General features: G+C 40.6%; 1 protein-coding gene across 3 annotated transcripts in view; it reads right to left on the minus strand.

Annotated features, from left to right (window-relative positions):
- Nucleotides 1–24879, minus strand: part of RNF125 (ring finger protein 125) — a 56746-nt gene that overhangs the window by 20532 nt on the left and 11335 nt on the right. For all 3 annotated transcript variants that reach the window (XR_009250994.1, XM_058692425.1, XM_058692424.1), the window contains exons 3-5: nt 15759–15912; nt 12003–12097; nt 9834–9924 (exon numbers count right to left, since the gene is read on the minus strand). Coding sequence is in view for 2 of the 3 variants with exons in the window: in XM_058692425.1 (XP_058548408.1) it covers nt 9834–9924; nt 12003–12097; nt 15759–15912 (340 nt within the window). In the remaining variant the exon portion in view is untranslated. The remainder of the gene's footprint in view (nt 1–9833; nt 9925–12002; nt 12098–15758; nt 15913–24879) is intronic.

Consider the following 24879-nt stretch of genomic DNA (forward strand, 5'->3'; position numbering starts at 1 on the left):
GGAATTATTCTCATAGAACACCATAGAACAATTCTCATAGAACAATGGAGATTAGCAAGTCAACAACTATGACCATTTGTAGTTCCTAATATCTATTGCCCTAAAGTTTTTTATTTCCACCAGCAATATAGATTACAACCCACTAGCATCAATTAGTATTTACACATATTTTCCTAATTTAATAGCAGTAATGGCTTTAAAAAATAACCTTCTTCGGGGCGCCTGGGTGGCGCAGTCGGTTAAGCGTCCGACTTCAGCCAGGTCACGATCTCGCGGTCCGTGAGTTCGAGCCCGGCGTCAGGCTCTGGGCTGATGGCTCGGAGCCTGGAGCCTGTTTCCGATTCTGTGTCTCCCTCTCTCTCTGCCCCTCCCCCGTTCATGCTCTGTCTCTCTCTGTCCCAAAAATAAATAAAAAAACGTTGAAAAAAAATTAAAAAAAAAATAACCTTCTTCATTTTCAAACATTTATAAACTCATGAGAAATTCCAAAGATAATGTCAGAGGTCCTATGACCCCATCACCTAGCTTCCCCAATGGCAACATCTTTTTTTTTTTTTAATGTTTGTTTATTTTTGAGAGCGACAGAATGCGAGTGGGGGACGGGCCTAGAGAGAGGGGGAGACACAGAATCCCAAGCAGGCTCCAGGCTCTGAGCTGTCAGCACAGAGGCCAACGCAGGGCTCAAACTCCTAAGTGGTGAGATCATGACCTGAGCCAAAGTTGGACACTTAACTGACTGAGCCACCCAGATACCCCCAAATCTTTTTTTTTTAATGCTTACTTATTTTTAAGAGAGAGCAAGCACGAGCGGGTTGGGGGCAGAGAGAGGGAGAGACAGAAGATCCGAAGCAGGCTCCATGCCAACAGCAGAGAGCCTGATGTGGAGCTCAAACCCACAAGCCATCAGATCATGACCTAAGCCAAAGTCGGTCACTTAACTGCTTAACTGATTTAGCCACCAAGCGCCCCGTCCCAATGGCAACATCTTACGTAACTGTAGTACATTATCAAAACCAGTAAATTGGCAATTAACAACAAACCTTACTTAGAGTCCACCAATTTTTGCATGAACTCAGTTTTTTCGGTGTGCCTGTGTAGTTGTATGAAATTTTATCACATGTATAGATTTATATAACCACAAACACAATCAAGATACAGAACTGCCATGTCATTACAAAGGAACTTCCTTGGGCTTCCTCTTTACTTTGTTTTTTCTCCCTAAACCCTGGTATCCACTGATCTGTTCTCTACGTCTAGAACTTCATCATTTTGAGAATGTTATATAAATAGGATTAATCTTTTGAGATTGGCTTTTTTCACTGAGCATAATGGCCCTGAGATTCACCCAGGTTGCTGAATGCATCAAAAGTTCCTTCTTTTTTATGGCCGAGTAGATCTCCATGATGTGGATGTGCCAATTTATCCATTTACTTTCTGAAGGACATTTGTTGTTTTCAGTTCTTGGCTGTTATAAATGAAGCTGCGGTGAATATTGGTATACAGATGCTTGCATAAACATGTTGTCATTTCTCTAGAATAAGTTTCCAGGAGTGTGATAGCTGGGTCATATGGTGAGGTTTACGGTTAACTTTGTAAAACACTGCCAAACTATTTTCCAGAGTGCTTGTACCATTCTACATTCCTACTAGCAATGTTGAATTATCACCAGCATTTGGTACTGTCTATATTTTTAAAATTTAATTGTATTGTGTTGTAGTTTATTTATTTTGAGGGAGAAAGCACGAGTGGAGGAGGGGAAGAGAGAGGGAGAGACAGAATCCCAAGCAGGCTCCTCATTGCCAGCGCAGAGCCTAGTAAAAGGCTTGAACTCACAAACGGTGAGATTATGACCTGAGCCGAAGTCGGATGCTTAACCTTACCGTGTGTGTGTGTGTGTGTGTGTGTGTGGGTGTGTGTGTGTATTTTTTTAAATTTTAATCATTTTGATAGGTGTGCAGTGGTATTTCATCATGATTTTAATTTGTATATCCCTAATGGCTAATTTAAATGACTTTCTTTAACAGACACTACTTTATTATGTTTTAACTTAGGTTTCTTTTTAAAAATTCCATTTCCTCATGCATTCATTTTATTTTTTTTTATTTTTTTTTTTTTAATTTTTTTTATTTTTGGGACAGAGAGAGACAGAGCATGAACGGGGGAGGGGCAGAGAGAGAGGGAGACACAGAATCAGAAACAGGCTCCAGGCTCCGAGCCATCAGCCCAGAGCCTGACGCGGGGCTCGAACTCACGGACCGCGAGATCGTGACCTGGCTGAAGTCGGACGCCTAACCGACTGCGCCACCCAGGCGCCCCTCCTCATGCATTCATTTTAAAATATGAGATGCAGTGGTGCCTGGGTGGCTCAGTTGGTTAAGCATCCAACTCTTGATTTTGGCTCAGGTCATGATCTTGCTGTTCATGAGTTTGAGCCCTGAGTTGGGCTCTGCATTGATGGTGTGGAGTCTGCTTGGAATTTTCTCTCTCTCTCCCTCTCTCTCTGCCCTTCTCCTGCTCTCACTCTCTAGATTAAATAAATAAATAAATAAATAAATAAATAAATAAATAAATATGAGATGCAGAATCATTACTGAATGCAAGGTATGTGTTAGGCATTAAATTAGGTACTATTCTTATTTGATCCTCACAACCTAATTTTTTTTTTATTTTTTTCTATGTTTATTTATATTTTTGGGGGAGAGAGAGACAGATTGTGAGCGGGGCAGGGACAGAAAGAGAGAGAGACACAAAACTGAAGCAGTCTCCAGTCTCTGAGCCATCAGCACAGAGCTGTCTGCACAGAGCTGTCAGCACAGAGCCTGGTGTGGGGCTCGAGCTCGTGAACCTCGAGATCATGACCTGAGTCCAACCGACTGAGCCACCCAGGCACCCCGATTAATTTATTATCCTATTCCCTTCAGGAACCCAATTTCAGAAAGGAAAAAAATTAACTTAAATTTATACCACTTGAAGTATCAGAATGGGAATCTAGGCCTCCTAACAGGCAATTCGACATTCTTTTCATATAACAGTGTTTAATTTATCTGCTTGGATGATAACATTTTTCTTTACATTTCAATGAGGGCTTTATGCAATTTTTTCTTACTGTTTTATGGAGGTCTTGGTTTCAGTATGCTCAATATCTAAACATATACTTCTGAATTTTGCGCTACTCCGTTAATATTTGTCTTATTTTTATTTATTTATTATTTTTTTAATGTTTATTTTTGAGAGCGAGAGACAGTGTGAGTGGGAGAAGGGCAGAGAGAGACAGAGACAGAATCTCAAGCAGGCTCCAGGTTCTGAGCTGTCAGCACAGAGTCCCGTACGGAGCTTGAACTCACAGAGTGGAAGATCATGACCTGAGCCAAAGTCGGATGCTTAACCAACTGAGCGACCCAGGAGCCCCAATATTTGCCTTATTTTTAATAAAATTACATCCTTTAAGTTACTATTGCTTTATAATCATTTCCGATTTTCTAATCACAAAATGCTATCCCAAGATAGCACTTAATCTACCCTGAGACCCCTATGTAGTAATGAGAACACAGCTGAGACCAAGAAATATTTTAAGGAAAAGCAACATTAATTTTTTGTGGTGTGAAGGAAGGGAGACTAGTTATAGAAGTATGTTCACTCAATACTCTTTCTTGTGCCTCTACTATGTGCTAGGCACCTGGAATACGGGAACCAGTAAAGATAGGGTTGTGTTGCATGGCCTGTGAAATCAGAGAGCCTTGGGTTCAAATCCCTGCAGATTCTTGCTCGTTATGTGACCTTCAGCACATGAGTTTCCCTCTTCTGTGAAGTGGAGATCCTACCACCTACCTTGTAGAGCAGTTATGATGTTTAGAGATAATGTCCTTAATGTGCCAGGTACGCACTAGGCACTCAGTAAACACCATATATTTACTACTATTTGATCCTTGTTCTTGAAGAGTTGAAGCTCCATGACAGAAGCAATTACATGTGTCCTGTTCACTCCTGCATTCCCAGTACCTGGAAAATTGTTCCCCATTTCATCTCTACCTCTCACTGACTTAACCTTGGCAAGTAACTAATCTTATCCTGCAAAATGAGAACTATCTCTGCTTTGCAGGGCTGTTTGCGTATTTAAAACACATCATTTAACATTCTGAAGCTCAGTCATTATATGAGCTCAGTCCTTGGCACAAATACTAAATGGCTGCTATTGTTATCACTGAAGCAAATACTTTTACTACTGCATAGCAAGTGCTACACCTGAGACGTTATGCTATACGTTCAAATGTTATACTCAAAACAACAGTTCAAGACCTAAAAAAGGGAATCATTAATTTTGCCCAGGAAATCAGCAAAAGCTTCAGCCAAGCTGCTGGTAACTGAAATGAGTCTGGAAGAATGAGCCAGCAATGCCACAGTGAGGAACATCAACAGGCAGAAAAATCAATGTGGGAAACGGCAGGAGATCTAAAAGGACAGGCCTGCTTAGGCAATGGGAAAAGCTGTAGGAGGCTGAAGACAGGGCATGTGGCAGGAAGTAGTAGGACATGAGTCTGGAAGGATACACTGGGACCAGTTCTGCTCAATAGATGGTTCATTTGAGCACCTATTCTGGTTTCTGGAGGCCCCACGTCAAGAGTCAGAGGTACAGAGATGCTAACCCCTGGCCCAATGATTAAGGAGCTTTGAGATCTAGCGAAGGAGAAAGATACAGAAAGCCTGGAACTTTAAGTAGCTTTTGTTTTTCGTCTGATTTTAATAGGAACTAGTGGAGATGAGACTTCAGTCTTCTGCTGTACATCTACCAGAAGGACGTTGTAAAACAGGCCAACAGCTATAGTACTCTAAAGACTTTTTGTGTGTCTTACATTGAAGGATCTGACCTGAAGGAGGAGAGGGTAAGAATAGGAAGGGGAAAGAAATGGTACGAGAGTTACTAATCATTACCAAGTACCTAAGTGTTCACCTATACTCTCCCTACCGCTGCCAATGGCTAATATCAGCTCGTCCTTTATTATTTGCCTCTACTCAGTGCTCCTGGGCCACGCTACTCAGATTAGGAATCAACCATTGTGCAGTGTGCATTCAACAGATGTTGGCCTCATCCCAGTATGGACTTTATCTGATGGTGAACGGCACAGGTGAAAAACAGCCTCCAGATTAGAAGCTACCACCAACTTCAATCCTTCGGAACATCTATTACAATGGACACCCAGATCTGTGGTTTAGGTTAACTTTTCCACAGCAACCATCTGATGCCAAGCGCCATTTGGGGAAGAAATTTAAAATTCCTGAGTCAAAAAAAAAAAAAGAAAAAAAAAAAAAGAGAAAAGAGACATGCACCGAAAATAATTACAGACAAATATGTAACAAAAATTAAGGTACCAGACTGCACATCTAATTTAGTAAGAGTTTGAAAGCAAATTTAATACAGATTTTTCTTCCTTCCAAAACATATTCTCCCACTACCCGGTCGAGTCACAGATATTCTAAATATCCACAGAAATAAACCTCTGTGGGCAGGTGGCTCAGGCTCTAGTCACCACAATTTATGTTCCAAACCAATAAAAGTCCCGTCCCTTCCCTTAAGGAATGAATCTCAGGAGCAAGGCAGAAATTAAGAGACTACTGCATCCTTTGAATGAAATGATGTTTTCTTTAATATCTTATTTTTCGTAATCACTATATCCTTCTATGTGCTAGGTTGTCTTCCAACAGCTGGCCAAGCAGTGTTGAACCAAGAGGTTCCATGACTTCGTGAACCGAATAACTTACAGGGAAAGACAGACATGAAATGAATACACAATTACAAATTGTGATGAATAAGAAAAAAAGAGGAGAGAAAAGCAAGAGCTACAAGTAATTTGGGGGTCAAGGAGGGCTTCCCTGAGGAAGTGAGATTTAAGAGGCGTTCTAAAGGATAAATAAGAGCCAACCACTGAAAGAAAAAGAATAACCAGAAAGTGTGGCTCTTGTTGAAACATCTTCCCTTTAGAGGACAAAATACCAAATTTCTCTCAAAAGTGGTCTCACAATTCAATCTGAAGCAAGCTGTTTATGTCATTGGCCTCCTTTGAGTTTAATATTCCAGAAATTTTTTTAAATAAAACATTGCAGATGGGGCACCTGGTGGCTCAGTCATGTAAGCATCTGACTTCGGCTCAGGTCATGATCTCACAGCTTGTGAGTTCGAGCCCCACGTCGGGCTCTATGCTGACAGCTCAGAGCCTGGAGCCTGCTTTGGATTCTGTGTCTCCCTCTCTCTCTGCCCCTACCCTGCTTGTGCTGTCTCTCATAAATGAATAAATGTTAAAAAAAAAATTTAATAAAACATTGCAGAATATTACTACTGTGTGGCAAAAAGGAGCTGTTGGTTGTTGTTGTTGTTTCTAAGTTTATTTATTTTGAGAGACAGAGAACAAGGGTGGGAGGGGCAGAGAGGGAGAGAGCGAAAATCCCAAGCAGACTCCATGCTGTCAGTGCAGGGCCCAACCCGAGCTGAAACTAAGAGTCAGACGCTTGCCTGACTGAGCCATCCGGGCACCCCAAGGAGCTGTTGGTTCTTAAAGCTGCATGTGAGAAAATTCAAAATTCCCTGATGTTCTTAACCCACTACCCCAGTCTTACGAAAAGAAAGAAAAGATTAGTTGCTTGGGGTTCGATCTCTGAATTATCTAATTTTATCTAGAAGGCAGAATCATTTGCTCAAATCTCTAACTGCCATGAAACTTCTTATGCCAGATAGGTCAGATGATGTCACTGATCTTATCTGCAAGCAAACCCAGCAACCCTGCCCCTGAAAGCAATGATTCCTTGCTAACTTCCAAACCAGTCCAGAATCAGCCTTGGACATAGGACTTCTCCGGGAGGTGTTTCCCCGACTGGGGATCCCTAAGCATGTGAACCTCAACTATGCCACAGTACCTGCTTCCAGCCTTTTCATAATCAAAGCATGTCTCCTGAATTCTAGTGGCTCTAGATCCTTCAGAGTGACACCTGTCTTGATTTCCTATTCAAGCATGGAACATTAACATAGGAAGCTGAAGGTCTTCTGTGCTAGAAGCCACCTAGACGGCCCTCGTGTTATTACTGAACCATGGATTTTGTGAACAATCTGCTCCTGCCTCAAGGCCACAATTGCATCCTGGTCTTGTGAAATTCATTACTTCACACCCCTTCCAGCTTGGGTTCCCCAACAGTGAGGGTACACGGCTTCCTTGAAATCTCCACTGGCCTTGGTTTTATGTAGTTGCAAAAGTGGTCGTAGCCCACCATTATCACCTGACTCACTTACTACCACCCGGTGAAAAGGGCATCATTATCATCATCATCCCCATTTTAGGAATGATGACACAGAGGTGAAGACATTAATGGGGTTTGCACCAAAGATGATCTCCTCTAAAGCTCGGTTTCAGCTATTAATTCTATGGGCAATCTGATCCCACCATTTCTGGTTTATTTCTGCCCTTGGGTCGGCTTTCTTCAATGATGTCTGCGACCTCTAAATCAAGGAAGACCTAGCTTCCATGGGCACCTTTAATCTGATAGGCAAACTGAGGAGCACGAGGACTGGGCTTCTGTTGGAGCCACGTACACAGTACCAATGGACAGACCAGTACACGGCCTGCCCCAGATTACTCCTGTGATGCAGCCTAAGACCAAGGCCCAAGGCACCTGGTGTTCCTCCAGTCAGAGTAGCACTTGGGTACTAGTGGTTAGGACTCAGGCTGTGTGATAATACCTCCACAGGGTAGTCAGCAGACAAGGAAGCACTTAGAACTCAGTACATGGTAGCTATTATTATGCCATCCTAACGCTTTCTTCTAACTTCTTCTAGCTCCCCAGGGACCTATCATAACATAGCTCCTTAGCCCAGTTCCTCCCACAGAGCAACTTACAAGCCGTAAAAGCCCGTGACAGTCTCCCCTGCTCTCCCAACACATATCAAGCCATTCCAAGAACCAAAATGCCTAAGCCATTAGGATCAATAACAAATATCTTTGATCGTATTGTGTGGCTTTTCTTGTGAACCCGTTAGTAGATCATAGGGGTCGACCATGCTCTGGAAATTAGACTACTGTGTTCAAGTTGTGGCTCTGCTACTTAACAGTTGTGTGACCTTGTTAAGACTTAGTTAACCTCTCTGAGCCTCAACTTATCATTTGTAAAATGGAGGTAATCACACCTATCTTCTAGGATTGTTGTGAGAACTATCCTTGTATCTATCTATCTGTCTATCTATCTATCACCTATCTATCTAATATACCTATGTTTCAATCTCATCACTTTCCAAAAGGATTTTATGGAGGAAAATAACCTTAAAATTCAAATTAAAAAACAAAACAAAACTCATATCTATATAAATGATACACATACATATATGTCTGTGTGTGTATACACACACACACACACGTATATATATAACATAACACTAAAATAAAACTCAAAATAATCTTCGAGGTATCATTTTATATCTGCTAAACCTCTAATTTTCTTTCTTTCTTTCTTTCTTTCTTTCTTTCTTTCTTTCTTTCTTTCTTTCTAAAAGTTTATTTATTTAGGGGTGTCTGGGTGGCTCAGTCAGTTGAGCGTCCCACTCTTGGTTTCTGCTCAGGTCACCATCCCACAGCTTTGTGCGTTAGAGCTCCCCCTGTGTCGGGCTGTGCACTGGCAGTGTGGAGCCTGCTTAGGATTTTCTCTCTCTCTTCTCTCTGCCTCTCCCCCCACTCGTGCTGTCTCTGTCAGTCTCAAGATAAACTTAAAAAAAATAAAGTAAAGTTTATTTACTTATTTTGAGAGAGAGAGAGAGAGAGAGAGAGAGAGCGGGGAGGGGCAGAGAGAGAGGGAGAGAATACCAAGCAGGCTCCACTCTGTCAGCTCAGAGCCCAACACGGGGCTGGATCTCACAACTGCGAGATCATGACCTCAGCCCAAATCAAGAGTCAGATGCTTAACCAACTGAGCCACCCAGGCGACCCTTTTATTTTAATTTTAAAGTAAATGTACCCACTGTTGGCCAGGTTAAGATGAAGGTGGTTTACTCATCAATCGTTTACACAAATATAAATTGACTCAACCTTTCTGGAAATGCATTTTAGAAGTATATTTCAAGAACTATTATAAAGTTTGCTCTCTTGGTCCCAGAAAGATAAATCTAAGGATTTCCTCTCAGGAAAAAAAATCCAATAGAAGGAAGAGTTCAAATGTACAATATGAATTCACATCCTAAAATTGGTAACAAGGGTACAAAAATAGTAAAATGGCTAAGTAATGTATCCATCACCACCCTGCTTTCCCTCACAACTATACCAAAATGAAAATCATAAAAGTTACACTGCAAAGTAGAACTAAAATGCCAGGCTGAAAAGAAAAAAGGAAGCATCGCAGTGAACCTGGGAAATGATAAGCAATATGTATATTTATTGTGCACGCATATGGATAAATACTCAGACTGTGAAATAAAACAACAGATTGAAGATGAATAACTTCCTACTGCTCATTTCTAGTGAATTATTGTGATAACCTTATCTGCATTATTAAAAAATGTTTTTAACTTAGGACGTGACCACAGTTAGTATACTCAAGTTCGATTTTAGCTGTGTAGTTTTGATCGTCTTAGTTGATTATGCCCATAATTATCTGTAAGAGATAATGTCTAAGTTCATAAGTGACCGAGTGATCGCACATTAGTAATTCTTACCACTCACATATTGTTAACAGTCACAGAATTACCACAACCTTGACATAAACTATCTTTCATAATATACCTACAAGCAGAAGCCTATTGAATGGATTTCTAGTGTATACCGAACTTAGACTTTGCAGAAGTATATAGTAACAAAATTCCTTACCACAGATCTCCTTTCTGATCTGTGATGAGTGATACAGTGATCCAGCAAGCTGTCTTCATCCAGTTCCCTCTGACAAAATGGACACACACACCTGGAAATTGCACAGAATACAAAAATGACTAAAATTGCTAGCATTTAACTAGAGCTAAGCAAGAGAACGTAGGCGGATCTAGTTTCCAGCCCTTGTTCTGGAAACTTCCAGATTTGACATTATTTTTCTGATCCTGATAATGGTCAGATGCCTATGCCTTTTCTCATGGAGAAAAGTTAAGTATCCTCCCAGGGCCACCGTGGAGAACGGCTAGAGCAGCACGTGAAGCACTTTATTCTCTTTGGAAGCGAAGTGCAGTCTGAGCACCCATTTACTGACAAACCGGGACCATATCACCCAGCTGTCCCTGGGTTACTTTTTCTCTTTCTCTTCCTCCCTCTCCTAATTCAGGAAACATAACTGGGTGTTGTTTGTTCTTCAGCCCCACCAGCATATTACTACAGGTGACTATAAGGAGTATTTGACCTTTACGTCTGTGCTGTCCAGTACAGCAGCTATTAGCCATATACGTCTGTTGTCACTTAAAATGTGGCTATTGAAATTGAGTGATGCTGGAAGTACAAAATGCACTGTGAGTTTCAAACGCTTAATATAAAAAAAAGCAAAATATCTCAAAAATGTTTATATTGATTACATGTTCAAATGGTAACACTTAAGCTATCTTTGGTTAAATAAAATACACTAAAAATTAATTTCACTGTTTCTTATTGCCTTTTTAGTGTGGCTATTAGAAAACATAAACTCACATGTGTGTTCCATTGGACAGTGCTGCCTTAAATGCATAGGTACAATATGGAGGCTTGAAATTCTTTGCTCGCTTTCTATCATAGATATAACTTCCTGTTCCCTAAGACTTATACCCTTAAGAATTTTAAAAATTTGAATCATGCAGCAGTTAAGTTCTTCTATGAAGCAAAGATTTCTATCTTAAATGCAAATCTTACTCCATCCTAGAAGACTGATTAATCAACAACCCTCCTCATTTTCTATTATTTTGTTTATTACTTAATTCTAACTAGCAGAAGAAATTAGGATTTAAATTAGCCTGGATATATTTTTATAAAGGCTAACAACCTTACAATCAAACGCATACATTTTCCTAACCCATTTATTGTCCTTCCTTCCTACTGGTCCTTGCAACCAAGCTAATAGAATTCATACTCTTCTTTGAGCTAAAATACTCATTTAAAATTTATAACATCATGGTATAAAACTAACCCTACAATAAATGGATACATTTGCAAAGCAATCTCTAGTAAAACAAAGGAAGGGGGCAATCATCTAGACTTTCAGGTTAGGAAATTTGAGCTTTCAGTGCATTTTCTTAAAATAAGTAAAACTACATTTTCCTTCAGGAGAGGGAAAAAAAGTCACACTCCTGCTGAATATCACTATTCATAACTGAGCTCATACTTAGATTAATGGTTTCAAAGCCATCAGCCCATGCAGGAAAACACAAATCATTTCCATATTTTTTTGGTAGGGAGAGACTCCAACCTTTGTAATTACTCTGGCCATCAAGAGAGTAATGGCTCAGATTCATTTCTCTTTTTTTAAAGGAAAAAATAATAATGATCACTATTCTTCATTGCCCCTACTAACCACTTCCATCCTTCCTCCAGCCCCATAAGATTACCCACAAAAAAGATGCCTGCCCCAGACCTGTTCTTCCTTGTTAGACTATATACTGAGGTGTCACTTCCTCCCTTCTAAAGACAAACCAGCAACACAAGAGGAAACGAGCTGGGGCACTGAGCAATGGCAGTGGAAGAGTGAAAAAGAATCCAGGATCTACGTCAATCTATTAGTCAGAAAATAGAGCCGTGAGGAACTTGAACAGTTCCATGTTTTAGTTTTGGATCTTCCTTAATACAAACTTGTCTGAGGAAGTTCTTCCAATCTCTCCAGTGCTTGGTTGGTACCCCCATGCAAAGTTTTTCAAGTACAGAAAGCGAAATTCTTTTGTAAAATGATTACCAATAGTAGGTGTTATGGTTCAGAGCCTAAACACAACTCCATACGTATTTTCACAATAAAACAGTTAACTGTTCCAGTCTATTAACTTCTCTCCCAAGCATATCAAATTTAGCATTCAACTATGTTGTGCTGAAACAAACCTTGTTGCCGTCTCCCCAAGTTCTTGCAGTGGTCCATACTTATCTATATACTTCTGACAAGATCTTATGTGTGCCCTCATTTCGCTGAGGCAAACCTATATAAAAGCAAATTCAAAATAAATTGCCTGTTGCAAAGGGGCTCAATGAAGTCTTATGATCCAGCTTTATTACTTTCATTATTTCAAATAAGATCATATATAGTGTGGGGTCAGTTCATTAAAAGGATGCATTCATGACAACAGTACAACAAAGTTAAGGCATTATCACAAATAACACTTTAGAAATTTCTCTAATACTTCGAAGACCCAAATGTTGAGTTCTTGAATTTGGTTCTTCCAGAAAGCATATGTTTTTTAAAGTGGAAAGACATTTATTAACTCAAATTTACTTTTTTTGGATGCCATTACCTAATCTGGTGATGGTTAAGAAGTAAGAAAGAAAAAGGGGAGAGGAAAAAGAGAGCAAGGTGGAGGAAAGAAAAAAGAAAACAGTAAAAAGAGACAGAGGGAAAGGAAAACAATGACAGATAAAAAGAGCCAATAGATGGATTTTAATTTTAAAGACGGTCATAGTAAGTAAAGGAAATCCTGTCCCTCAGGGAAAGATATAAATACCACGGTTTTATAATATATCCAATGGTATTACATGAATTCACAATACACAGTATACTTAATGGCCCCATTAAGAGCAAACATAAAAGACAGTTCTTACAGTCCATTTTTACCAAGGCAGAATAAAGAGCCCTTGTTCCTCCAGATATACATTCAGAGATCCTAACCATGAGGCTGTCTGTGGCTAAATAACACATATTCTACTAAATGTTTCATTAGAAACTGATAAGATCTTGTGCTAAAAGAAGCTTTGTACTGCTGTGGTAAGGTGGTCGACCCACCCTGCTTCGTTTCACTCAAACTACGGAAGTTAAACCTCAAACATGAAATCTAACGTGTAAGGAAACTGTTATAATTGCTTAACAAAAGACAAAAACAAAAGCAAGTGGAAAAGTGAAAACATATCCTTGTTTTACACATATCCACCTAAAAGATGTACAAAGTAGGACCGATTGAGGTAGCTGTCAAAACACTGTTTTCCAACTTTTAACAACCAACTTTATACGTCAATTCTCTCACATCTCGTTATTACTTTTGTTAAAAGTTCTTCCTTTGTATTTCTTGAACAACAAAGATAAACATTCTTCATACAAATTAGAAATTTGGGGACTGTATACTGACAAATGAATTGACAAATTCATGGAGTGTCTACTCTAGACACAAAATTGTAGAAGACATTGTAAGAGATGGCAAGCCACTGCGCTTGCTCTATAGGTGCTTATAATCTAATACAGGGGGGCAAAACCACATGTAGACAAGTAGATAGGAAACTGTTTGATACTGGGAACTCCAATACTAAGGCCAGGCCTCTGAAATGGAAATCTGGCCGTGACTCTGAAGAATAGGTAGAGTCTAAAATGGCTCTAGAAGGTGGGGCGCCTGGGTGGCTCAGTCAGTTAAGTGTCTGACTTTGGCTCAGGTCAATCTTGTAGCTCGTGAGTTCAAGCTCAGCATTGAGATCTCTGCTTCGAATCCTCTGTCCCCCACCTCTTTCTGCCCCTCCCCAGCTGGTTTTCTCTCTCTCTCTCTCTGTCTCTCTCTCTCTTTCAAAGTAAAGAATAAACTTTAAAGAAGGAATGGCAATATTCCTGGCAAGAGGAATAACATAAAAAGGAAGAGACAGAGGGGCACTTGGGTGTCTCAGTTGGTTGAATGTCTGACTTTGGCTCAAGTCATAATCTCATGGTTCATAGGTTCGAGTCCCGCATTGGGCTCTGTGCTGTCAGCATGGAGCCTGCTTCAGATTCTGTGTTTCCCACTCTCTCTGCCCCTCCCCTGCTTGTGCTCTGTCTCTCAAAAAAATGAAAACACATTAAAAAAATTAAAAAAAAAAAAGAAGTGACAGTTGTAAGAAATACCTCAAAGGAAAAATCAAAATACTTGTGAATAATCAGATATAAGGGGTGAAAAAAGGAAGGGGATTTCTATCCAGGATAATTGAGAGAATATTCTTGTTTCTGATAGACACCAAAGGTGGGATAAAAACTAGATGACAGAATACTACAGTGATTTGGATTTGTGCATGTTGAATTTTATATGATGACAAAACATATCAAAGTAAAAATAAGCAATAATCTATTATTATAAATATTAAAAGCTATTAATTTTGAGCATTTACCATGTTCCAGACAGTGTTAAAAGCCATACATGTTTTATCATTTTCCCTTACAACCATCCCATGGCATGAACACTATCTTTTTTTCTTTTTTAAAGTAGGATTCATACCCAGCACAGAGCCCAATGAGGGGCTCAAACTCATAACCCTGAGGTCAAGAAGACCTAAGCTGAGATCAAGAGTAGGACCCTTAACTGACTGAGCCACCTAGGCACCTCATGAACACCATCTTTTCCCTCGTTTTACAAAAAGATGAACTAATACTTAGATGATAACGTCCCCAAATCACAAACAATGAATGACAGAATTCGTGTTTGATCCCAGGATGTCTGACTCCAAAGACCATGCATACATTCTGTAGTCAGACAGCCATGAACAGATTATGGAGTCTTACATAAATATTCAAAAAAATATATTAAGCACTGTGCACCAGTCACTTTTCAAAGTGCTGGGTACGCAGTTGCCAATAAAATAGACAGTCCTTTACCCTCATGGAAATCAAATCTGGTGGGGATAACTGACATTATATTAAAAAATCCCAAAAGCATAATTCCAAATGGTGATGAATAGTACGAAGAGAAAGCATAGGGTACTAAGAAAACATAACATAGATTAACAATCAAGAAAGGTTCTCTAAAAAATTCAGATCCTCAGCACGTAATCTCTCTTTTGATCTCTAGACTTCATATAATAATTATCCCCCCCTTAGCAGTTCAAATGTAACATATTTAAAACTCTGTGGATTCTTCTCCAAATTTGCTCCCTATAACAGCACCTTCACCTACGCATGTCAGAAACCTGGGAGGATTCTTCTGACACTTTATATTCTCACTCACCCCCACATCCAGTCAGTTACCGATTTCCTTCCACTGCCTCTCCTAAATACCCCTCGAAACAATCCTTTATCCTTGTCTAACACTCTCGCCCTAACCCACCTTTCTTACCTTAGCCATCCCAATAGCCACTGAACTGGCTTCATCAATCCTGATGTGCCCCCTCCAAATCATTCTGCGCTCACATGCCAGAGCAGTATCTTAAAAATATAAACCTGATCGAAAGCTTACACTCAGTGACTCACTACTGCATTTAGGATAAAATCTAGAATCTTCCCATGGTCTTTGACACCTCACATGATCTAACCAGGCTAGTAGGAAACCCGCAGAAAGATGTGATCAACGGAGAGAAACACTGCAAAGTCCAGAATACAGGAGGAAATATGCCACTGGAATTAGGCCAGTAGGCAACGTGATGGGGGCGGGGGAGGTCACAGGACCGACAGGAAGGGAGGAAATGGAAGCGGTGGGTGAAAGCATTTGTCTGAAAAATTAGGTGATGGTAGGAGTCAGGGGCCAATTGCACCACAGCCTACACATATGAGAACAGAGAGAAGGAAGGGGAGAGGCAGAGACAATAAACTTTAGAAAGTCAGGGTAGGATGAAGACAAAGGCATGGGTGAAATGATCAGCTGCATAACAATTTCCTCAGCAGGCCAAGCCGGGAACCGTGAGCACAGGCAGAGGGCCACTTACCAGGCTGTCACACTCAGCGCAGTTCTGGTACTCTGATTTCATTCTTCTGGCTACATCAGTTGCTGGAACTCCTTCTGAAGGAAGATATGCCCGGCAATAAGGGCAGGTCCATTTATTGTTCTTTAGACTGGTAGCGATACAGGAACGGCAGAATCTGCCCAGAAGAAACCAAGAATACATCACTCTCCTGAAAAGGGATAAAGGAGCCACCACTCTGTGTTTGTTTGTGCACACTGTATTTTCACAGCACCTTGCACGCTAGGAGCTGTACTACCAAATGCAATGTGCATTTGCATCCCCTGCTTGGCAGACAGTCTCTTGCTTTCACATGAGACTTCTTTGGAGTCACAACTCACTTCATGCACTGCATGCACTGAAACAAAAGAACACAAAGTAGTGGAATAGAATTCCTACAAACAGAATGAAAACCATAACCCAAAGGATACTTAATGTGTTCTTTCTTTTCTTTAATTCTGGGAGGAATTCGGGGAGAAAATAGGTCTTTGCTCTGTGGGATTTTGTATGTTAGAGAAGAAAGTAGCAAGAAGTCAAGGAGGCAAAATACCATACATGTTATTATTCTGATAAACTAATCGTAATGTCTGGGCACCTGGGTGGCTCAGTCGGTTGAGTGTCCAACTTTGGCTCAGGTCATGATATTGCAGGTCGCGAGTTTGAGCCCCGTGTCCAGCTCTCTGCTGACAACTCAGAGCCTGGAGCCTGCTTCGGACTCTGTGTCTCCCTTGCTCTCTGACCCTCTCTTTGCCGCTCGCTTTCTCTCTCTCCCTCTCTCTCAAAAATAAATAAACATTTAAAAATATTTTTTTAATTGTTATATGCGCACAAAGGATGCTGACATTTGCATTGTTCTTGAGGCATTTGCTTGATGTTTATGCCTGCCCAACATCCATTTCCTCTTCCTTGCAATAGCATCCTGATTTTGCTCTGTAGGAACTACACCTCTTATATGAGACACAATCTGGTGGGACCTCAGTCAAGGTGCCCACAATCCCCTGCTGAAGACAAGAGCACCTGGAATGGGCCAGACTCAGTAAACCCTCTCTCTAGAAGATGAACACTAAACAGACTGACATAAAGACCGGTTCAGCAACAACTTGATGGGATTGTCCTGCTCTTTATTTGGAATCCCAGATCTGTCTAGATCCTTACCCTTTCTTTTTTCCTAGATGTTTTGCTTTTATTGTTGTTTAGTAACTTTTTATTTGAAGTAACTTTAAACTTCGTACACTGGTGTTTTCTTTTTAATTTTTTAATGTTTTATTTATTTTTGAGACAGAGAGAGACAAAGCACGAGCAGGGAAGGGGCACAGAGAGAGGGAGACACAAAATCTGAAGCAGGTTGCAGGCTCTGAGCAGTCAGCACAGAGCCCGACACAGGGCTTGGACCTACGAACAGTGAGATCATGACCTGAGCCAAAGTCAAACACTTAACCAACTGAGCCACCTAGGCGCCCCTTTTGTTTTTTATTTTTAACAAACTTTAAAACACTTCCAAGTACCTTAATTCATTTGACCTTAACAAACCCCTAGGAAAGATCACTATTGCCACTTCTAGAAGAGGAAATTGAGGTACATCAGGGTTAAATTACTTCTGCCAGGTCACAACTGTAGAAAGTACCTGAACTTGGTTGGTCTTAAGCTGGGTTTTCCGACTCAAAATTCAGTAACCGTTCTTTCAAGAGAAATTCCTACCAGAATCAAGAGATCGAAGTCCTCTGCTGTATTTTCCTTCTCTGTGCTTCAGGTGATTAACAGGTGATTAACTGCAAGTTGTAAGGCACATTCTGCCCTCGCACTTCTTTGAGTTCCTAACAAGTGGTTCTCAGAGTGTACTTTTGAAGGGTATTTATTTCAAGTGGTCCATATGCTCAAATTATACTTCTGACACAATACCTTCGGTTCGTTTAATTTAGGAACAAGCAGATGATACTTTGTTTTTGTTTTTAGTCAACTAAAAATCTTCCCCTTTCCTCACAACTTACTTGAGTTTTATACCAAGACAAACAGAAGACTAATATTGATGCCCTGCCCTGTGGTGGACCCTAATGGACATGATCTCATCCAGCTCCCAGAGTAACCCTTAAATGCTGCTCTGCCTTTTCCTCACTTGACTGGAGGCAAACTGAGGTTGTTCACAGAGGTGTAAGAACTTGCCAAGTTTACACACCCTGAACCCCAGGTAGTTTTGGTCGGGGCTCAAAAGTCTGTGTAGAAGGTCTTCAACTTAGAGTGGTCCCACTTACGGTTGTTTGACTATAGTGATGCAAAGGCAATACTCATTCAGGAGAAACTATACTTCAGATTTCGAATTTTGATCTTTTCCTGGGCTAGGAATATGCAGTATGATGCTCTCTTACAATGCCGGGCCCTCCCAGTCAGTCACTCAAGGAAACAACCAATACACTTAAAACCATCCTACACCCATATGACCATTCTGTTTTGCACTTTTAGTACAGCAGTCAATAATCATAGGAAATATTCAACACTTATGAAACAGGCTTTGTATTAGACGATTTTGCCCAACTGTAGGCTAATGCAAGCATTCTGATCATATTTGGGTAGGCTACAGGCTAGGCTAAGCTATGAGGTTTAGTACGTCAGGTGTATTACATGCATTTTCGACTTACTTTAATTTAGGATGGCTTTACCAGAACAAACCCCATGTGAGTCAATAAAGAGCTGTAGTCCTTTTTAAGTCATCTCAGTTCCTCCCAGTGACCAGCAGAAGCAGCAACACTTTGAGACTGTGGGTGTACTCGTATAAACCAGTGGGCTTTACAGAGTACATTTCTATGGTCATTTTGTGGGTCTTGCAAGTGTTTTTGTAACTACAACTGATAACTACAATGGAAATGCCCAGGAGATATTCATGAAAAGTAGCACACTTCAGGCATTAAAAGAAACCAAGTCCCTCAACTATAATTCCCCTACATTATTTACACAATGATAGACGTGGCAGGAAATTCTCAAATGAGCATACATCGACGTTATTGCATTATATGAGAGAATATTCGTTGCGATTCTGGTAGATCAGTCAATTAGTTGTCCTCAGCTTAACAAACGTGATTATTAAATGGAGAACACACATCAAGGCTAAAGTGTTTTGGAACAAACTGACCTTGCTGGTTTTGAGTACATAAAAACCACGAGTCTTTAAAGTGTTACCAATAAGGAAATGAACTTGATCCCACTGCAACTTAAGTCTCATGTTTTAGAGTGCAGAAATAAGATTGCAGAACTACTTAGTTCAAAAAAGTCTGAGGTTAGCGGTTAGTTAGCCATTGGGCTCTGCGCTGACAGCTTGGAGCCCGCTTCGGATTCTTTCTCTCCCTCTTTCTCTGCCCCTCCCCAGTCCATCCCCAGCTCCCCAGAAGCATTCTCATTCTCTCTCTAAGATAAATAAAAACTTAAAAAAAATTTTTTTTTTAAATCTGAGGTTAAAATTCTCCCCTTAAAGGTACAGTTATCAAATTCAAATCTTGTGAACTGGAGAATTTAATATCCTTACTCTAGTACATTAGCATAAGAAGTATACAAGTGATCAAACATTATATGAGTTATCCAATTAGAATCCATATGGGGATATTCAGATTTAGGTAATGTGTGTATATATATAAGCTATGTAACAAGGTACGAAAGCAAGATAACTCAAAAATACAACCTCTTGGAAAGCAAAGTGTAGAACTATGTATATAGTATAAGCTATTTATAATTTGTAGATGTATAAAAGCATCTAGAAGGATTAAAAAAAAAAAAAAAAAGAACATTTACCTACCCTTTAGAGAAATGGGAACTGGAAAGAAGAGGTGGGTATGTGGTAGAAGGAGGAGATTTTCGTCGTCGAATTTCAAGTTTAACCCTATAACCATATTACCTACACAATAAATGATTCTTTAAAAAAGTTAATCAATTATAATCATTCAGGATAAATGGTCTGGTAGTTTTTTATAAAACAAAATATATAGGCACCCTTTGGTCCTGCAATACCAAGCCCATGTTTTCACTCAAGAGAAGAGAAAACATATGCCTATTTGTACGAGAATATTAATAAGGAATGTTTTCCTAACAGCCCCAAACTTGAAATAACCCAGGTGTCAGCAACAAGAAAATGAATAAACAAACTGAGGCATATTCCCCCAATGGAGTACTACACAACAACAAATTACAATACACACAGCAATATGGATGAATCTCAAAGACATACCAAGTGAGGAGTGCCCGGGTGGCTCAGTGGGTTAAGCGTCTGACCCTTGATTTCAGCTCCGGTGATGATCTCACAGTTTGTGGGATCCAGTCCCGAGGTGGGCTCTGTGCCGACAGTATGGAGCTTACTTGGGATTCTCTGTCTCCCTCTCTCTCTGGCCCTCCCCGTGCGCATACTCACTCTCTCTCAAAATAAATAAACATTAAAAAAAAAAAAAAAAAGATATACTGAGCGAAAGAAGCCTGACACAACAGAGCACATCCTGTATAAACTCTTATATGAAGTCTTAAAACTGGCAAAACTGACCTATGGGATAGGAAAAACTCACAACAATGGTTGCCCATGGGGGAGACATGGACAGGGATTGGCTGGCGATATGTGGACATGAGGGAACTATCTGGAGGTAACGAAAATTTCTGTACCTCAATAGGGGTTATATCTAGGAGGTATTCATTTCACTACAGGTGTAATTTACCCCGAAAAAACATAAACAAATACTGAAGTCTGGATAGTACTATGTATGTTGAGAGAAGAAGGAATTGAGTGTGCTGATTATTGTAATCTACTCTGAAATGTATCCAAAAGTAAGGTGGATCAATGATGGATAGGTACGCGATAAAATGAGATAAAAGCAATATAGCAAAATTAACAATTGTAGAATCTAGTTGGTGGATATCTAGGTGTTCACTGCACAATTTCTTCCAATTTAGCTGTAGGTGTGAAGTTCTTCATAATAAAACGTTAGGGGAAAAAACGTTAGGGAAAATTAACCATCTTACTATGACTTAAAGTTTGTTTACTCCTGAGAAAAAGTTAGCTGTAAATTTAGGAAGGGAAATTTTTGGAGGATGAGAAACCTGAAATGTTTAATGGAACATGAAGAGAAAAACATTAAAAAAAAATTTTTTTTTAACGTTTATTCTTTTTTTTTTTGACAGAGAGAGACAGAGCACGAGTGGGGAGGGGCAGAGAGAGAGGGAGACACAGAATCTGAAGCAGGCTCCAGGATCCGAACTGACAGCACAGAGCCTGATGCGGGGCTCGAACTCACAGACCGTGAGATCACGACCTGAGCCGAAGTCAGATGCCCAACCGACTGAGCCACCCAGGTGCCCCGAAAAAAACGTTTTTAAAAATATTTTTTAAGGACATCCAAATTCCATCTGAAGAAAAGATTATGCTGCATTTATGCTTACTTAAATAAATTTCTTTAAGTTTATTTATTTATTTTGAGAGTACGTGTGTGCGTGCACAAATGCACATGAGCAGGGGAGGAGGAGCAGAGAGAGAGGGAGAATGAATCCCAAGCAGGCTCACAGGCTCCTTGCTACTAGCTTAGAGCCTGATATGGGGCTCAGTCTCACGAACTGTGAGATCATGACCTGAGCCAAAATCAAGAGCTGGACGCTTAACCAACTGAGCCACCCAGGCGTCCTACTTAAATAAATTTAAAGAGCGCAAAACAATTTGGAATACAATAAAAGGTTGAAGAGAGAAAATTCCATAAGGAATTTTTATAACCATTGCTTTTAGCAAGAAAAGTTAATCCATGGTTATAGAGAAGACTTTACGAGAGAATGCATAAATCTGCACAAACCTCCTTAGACCCACCCATACAAACATTCATGCACTGGTGACATTTTTAGTAATTGCTTACTATTGTCAGTTAGTGTTCGAGATGAAATTGTGGCAGTGCCGAAGGTCCCTGCTCTCAGAGTTCTAGAAATGGGAGAGAGGCAATAAGCAGGTAAACAAATAGACCGGCAAATGATAAATGCTTCGAGAAGAAAACAGTTGACAATAAAAATTGAGTGGGGCAGAGAGAGCATTTAGATGGGTGGTCCCTGAGATGATACTTGAAGGCACCACTCTAAGGAAGATCTGGGAATGGTTTTCCAAGCTGAAAACAAAGAGTACAAAAGACAGGGACGACGTTGCTGAGGTATAGAAAGCCAGCATGCTTGAAAGGCAGGAGGTCCCAGGGAGAATACCTGGAGATATGGGAAAGGGGAGTAAAGGGTCAGGAGACAGACCATAAAGCCATAACTAAGGGTCATCGGAAGGCACTGGAGGGTTTTAAGAAGGAGGGTGATGCAATTTGACTTACATTATATAGATCACTTGGGGTCCCTGAAGAACAGATTACAGAGGTACAAGAGCCTCCTAAGAGTGAGGAGCTTAGGTTTAAGTCATTGGAAGAGTAAGTTCAAGAGAGGGGGATGGCTTAAGACCAGCAAAGAGGCAATAGACAGTGTAAGCGGACAGACAGATTTAGGATTTATTTTGGAAGTGAGGCAAAGGGACTTATGACATACCAAATGACAACAAACATATGCCCTATTATAATAAGTAAAATGAGTCAAACACAAAAGACTACCTATTGTAGGATCCCAAAACGTAGTTACAGAAAGCAGATGGGGTTGTTGGAGCCAGGGGTTTGGGAAGGGAGTTGTCTACAAACAAGGTGAAGGAGGGGGACGTGGGTGACTCAGTCAGCTAAGTATCCGACTTCAGCTCAAGTCATGATCTTACAGTTCATGAGTTTGAGCCCCACATTGGGCTCTCTGCTACCATCTTGGAGTCCTTCAGATCCTCTGTCTTCTTCTCTCTGCCCCTCCCCTGCTTGCTCTCTCTCTCTCTCTCTCTCTCTCTCTCTCAAAAATAAATAAAAATTTTAACAAAAATGTTTTAAAAAAAAGAATTTGAAGGAACTTTTTAGGGTAATGTAATTAACTGTACTAGGTCTTGTTTGTGGAGGTAGTTATAGGATTATAAATAACTACCAAAATCCATCAACTTGTACACTGTGTGAATTGTACTGTATCACCTCAATAAAACTGAAAAACAACACAACAAAACAAAAATGCCCCAGTGATGGCACGCCTGGGTGGCTCAGTCGGTTGGGCTTCTGACTTTGGCTCGGGTCATGATCTCGTGTTTCATGGGTTTGAGCCCCGCATCGGACTCTGTGCCGACAGCTGGGAGCCTGGAGCCTGCTTCTGTGTCTCCCTCTCTCTGTCCCTCCCCTGCTCATGCTCTCTCTCTTTCTCAAAGAATAAATAAACATTAAAAAAAATTTTTTTTAAATGCCCCAGGGACAATAGACTGGAAACAACAACATTGCATGAAGAAGAGCACCGAAATACATACAGCTCAGAACCATTCAGAATCCTTTTTAAAAAAAAATTTTTTACATTGATTTATTTTTGAGAAACAGAGTGAGACAAAGCGTGAGCAGGGGAGGGGCAGAGAGAGAAGGAGACACAGAATCTGAAGCAGGTTCCAGGCTCTGAGCAAGCGGTCAGCACAGAGCCTGATGCGGGGCTCGAATTCACAAACTGTGAGATCATGACCCGAGCCGAAGTTGGACGCTCAACCGAGTGAGCCACCCAGGTGCCCCAGAACCATTCAGAATCTTGCAGGCCTCCTTCCTACCCCACCCCAGGCACATAGTAGCTACTCAGTAAACTGAAATAACTAAGTCACTTATGAGGAATGGATCAAAGGAGAATTTTCTGGGCAGGGCCCAACATTCCCATCAATAACACTGTTGTATCCTTCTGAAAGAAACCAAGGGATAGAAATGAACACAATAGGCGATTCCTATTTGTCTGCCCCCTCCCCACCTTCATAAGGTGGTTGAGAGTGATCAATCATAAAAGACATAATCAGAATCAAGAGAAATTGGATGAAAGACAGAAGCTAAGGATAGAAGGCATTGTATTCAAAAATTTTGAGTGAGGGGCGCCTGGGTGGCTCAGCCAGTTGAGCATCCGACTTGGACTCAGGTCATGATCTCACAGTTTGTGAGTTCAAGCCCCACATAGGGCTCGCTGTTGTCAGCCTGTCAGTGCAGAGCCTGCTTGGGATCCTCTGTCCCCTTCTCTCTGACCCTCCCCATTTGCGCTCTCCTAAAAATAAATAAATATTTTTTAAAAATTCTGAGGGAGTTGCCATTGCTTTAAAATCAGATCTTACAACTAAACCCAAATTTCTGACTTTTCATGAAAAGCTAGTCTCCTCCAAGTCTAGACTCAATTCCCCTGTGGTCATGTGGGCTAATGCCCCCATCCTGTGGAGTACTCACCCTCCACATTCATTTACATCACTTGTTGTTTGCAGCTCCTGAAGAAATGAATTATGGATTCATTCATATGGAAATGACTCTAAGATCTTTGAAACCAGATGGAAACTTAAATACCCTGCTCCCAAGAGTTATTTTATTAACTCCTTGCTGTTTCCTGAAATTACGTGATTATCAATAAGACCCTTATAATGAAGAGGTCAGCAAAGCATTGTAGAAAACTAAGGAAAGGCTTGCTGAGGACACCGGGTACAATTATGTACCCAATCTCAAGAGGTAAAACTGAACCCTATGTATAGTAAGGAGGGAAGGGATGCATTAGGGACTCCATGGGGTCTAAGGCTAAACAGGCAAAAGAAGTATCCAGACATCGTCCCAAATAGGACTCTGGAAGAGCCACTGGCAACATTGAGGTAGATCTAACATTTTATTTCTGTTCTCAAGAAGAAGCTGCCTCACTGTGGGCATGCCAATGGGAAGCTGAATGAAAATCTTGAGCGGGCTTGGTAAGCTTGAAAATGTGAATAGAATAAGGGGAATTGCTATTGTTATTCAAGGTGATAAGAATCTTAGGCTAAAACATTCCAGTGTAGGGCAATAAACACGTACACACACCCACACACACCCCACTCCCTCTTCACCTACATGCATCAGCCTGGACAGGCCTGAGTACAGCTATTCTTAGAGCATAAACCCTCCAGCCACCCACTGCCCCTAAGATTTCCTTTGATGTATTTATGTATTCAATTAGGTTCCACTCAAAGTCCATCCCGGGAATGGTTCAGCTTCCAAAACCTGACTCTGCATATCTC

This window comes from Neofelis nebulosa, chromosome 11, assembly GCF_028018385.1.
Source record: "Neofelis nebulosa isolate mNeoNeb1 chromosome 11, mNeoNeb1.pri, whole genome shotgun sequence".
NCBI classification, from domain to species: domain Eukaryota; kingdom Metazoa; phylum Chordata; class Mammalia; order Carnivora; family Felidae; genus Neofelis; species Neofelis nebulosa.